Source organism: Plasmodium reichenowi, chromosome 14, assembly GCF_001601855.1.
Source record: "Plasmodium reichenowi strain SY57 chromosome 14, whole genome shotgun sequence".
Classification (NCBI taxonomy): Eukaryota; Apicomplexa; class Aconoidasida; order Haemosporida; family Plasmodiidae; genus Plasmodium; species Plasmodium reichenowi.
Genome location: NC_033659.1, coordinates 445262 through 446793, shown reverse-complemented (window position 1 = coordinate 446793; position 1532 = coordinate 445262). Strand labels below are relative to the sequence as shown.

Below are 1532 nucleotides of genomic sequence, written 5' to 3'. Positions count from 1 at the left end.
ATACATATATTTTTAATTTGCACTACAAAAAAAAAAAAAAAATAATAATAAAATATATTTATAAAAGTATACATTTTTATATTATGTTCATTTTATTAATATGAAGTTACAAGAAAAAAGAATTTTAAGATACATTTTATAAAAATATTAATATATATATATATATATATATATATACATATATATAATATTATAATATATATAATTTTATATGTATATAAAAATATGAAATAATTCATCACATGTGCTTTTCTTGAATATTATTATAATATTTGAATTATTATTATATATTATATGTATAAATAAATATACGTAGTAATACCTCATACATATTATATTTATGTGCCTTTTAAATTATATATGCCTTGATTTTATTTCTTTCTTATTTTTTTATATTTATAATAAAAAATAAATATAAATTTAATTTGATATTATTCTTTATAAAAAAATAAATAAAATAAAAAATGAACTTATAAAAACATTTTTATACAACTTTTGAGATATATATTATAAAAAAAATATATTATTTTTTTTATATAATTTATATTTTATTTATCTTATAAAATATATATATATATAAATATATGTTTTAATATAAGAACAAAATATTAAACTTTTTAAACGGAATTTTATTTTTTTTCAGGGTTTCATTTTATTTTATAATATTTGATATTTCTTTAATTATATATATTATATGTAAATATATTTTTATATTTATATTTATACTTCTTAATAATTTTATTTGTTTATATATATATTTTTTGAAAATGGATATGCTCAATCCACAATTTGAAGAAATAGGCAAGGAATTTGTTAATCACTACTTTCAGTTATTTAACAGTGGAAGGTTAGAAAAAAAAAATAATAATAATATAATATATATATATATATATATATATATTATTATATAGTGCTTTGGCTTATATGAATGAGTAGTGATTTTATTATTCCTCTGTTTATTGATATTCCTTCATTCATGTTATATATAATTTTATTTTATTTTATTTAATTTTTTTAGGAATGAATTGGCTGCATTATATAAAGATATAAGTATGATGAGTTTTGAAAATGATCAATGTAGAGGAACAAGTCAAATTATCGAAAGATTAAATAAATTACCACCTACAGTTGTCCATAAATGTTTAAGTTTAGATATACAACCAACTCCAAATAATGGAATCTTAATATTAGTATGTGGAGATATTATTATTGAAGAAAATAAACCATTAAAATTCTGTAGAAGTTTTCACCTTTTCCCATTACCAAGTGGTGGATATTTTAGTAAGGACATAATGTTTATATATAATTCATAAATTTTTTTTTTTTGTTTTATATATATTTTATATGTTATGAAATTTGTTTATTATGTGATACGCATATATACACACATATATATATATATATATATATATATATATATATATATATATTATATTATATTATATTATATTATATTATATTATATTATATTATATTATATTATATTATATTATTTTTTTAATTTTTTTTTTTTTCCCTTTAGTTTTCAATGA

The 1532-nt window shown here is 14.4% G+C and overlaps 1 protein-coding gene across 1 annotated transcript; it reads left to right on the top strand.

The window, feature by feature from the left end:
* Positions 1-767: 767 nt before the first annotated feature.
* Positions 768-1281, top strand: PRSY57_1411600 (nuclear transport factor 2, putative; the record flags this gene model as incomplete). The annotated part of the gene is made up of 2 exons (XM_020115267.1): positions 768-847; positions 1019-1281. Coding segments are annotated over 2 exons (343 nt in total), but the record flags the coding sequence as incomplete, so codon positions are not given.
* Positions 1282-1532: the final 251 nt, after the last annotated feature.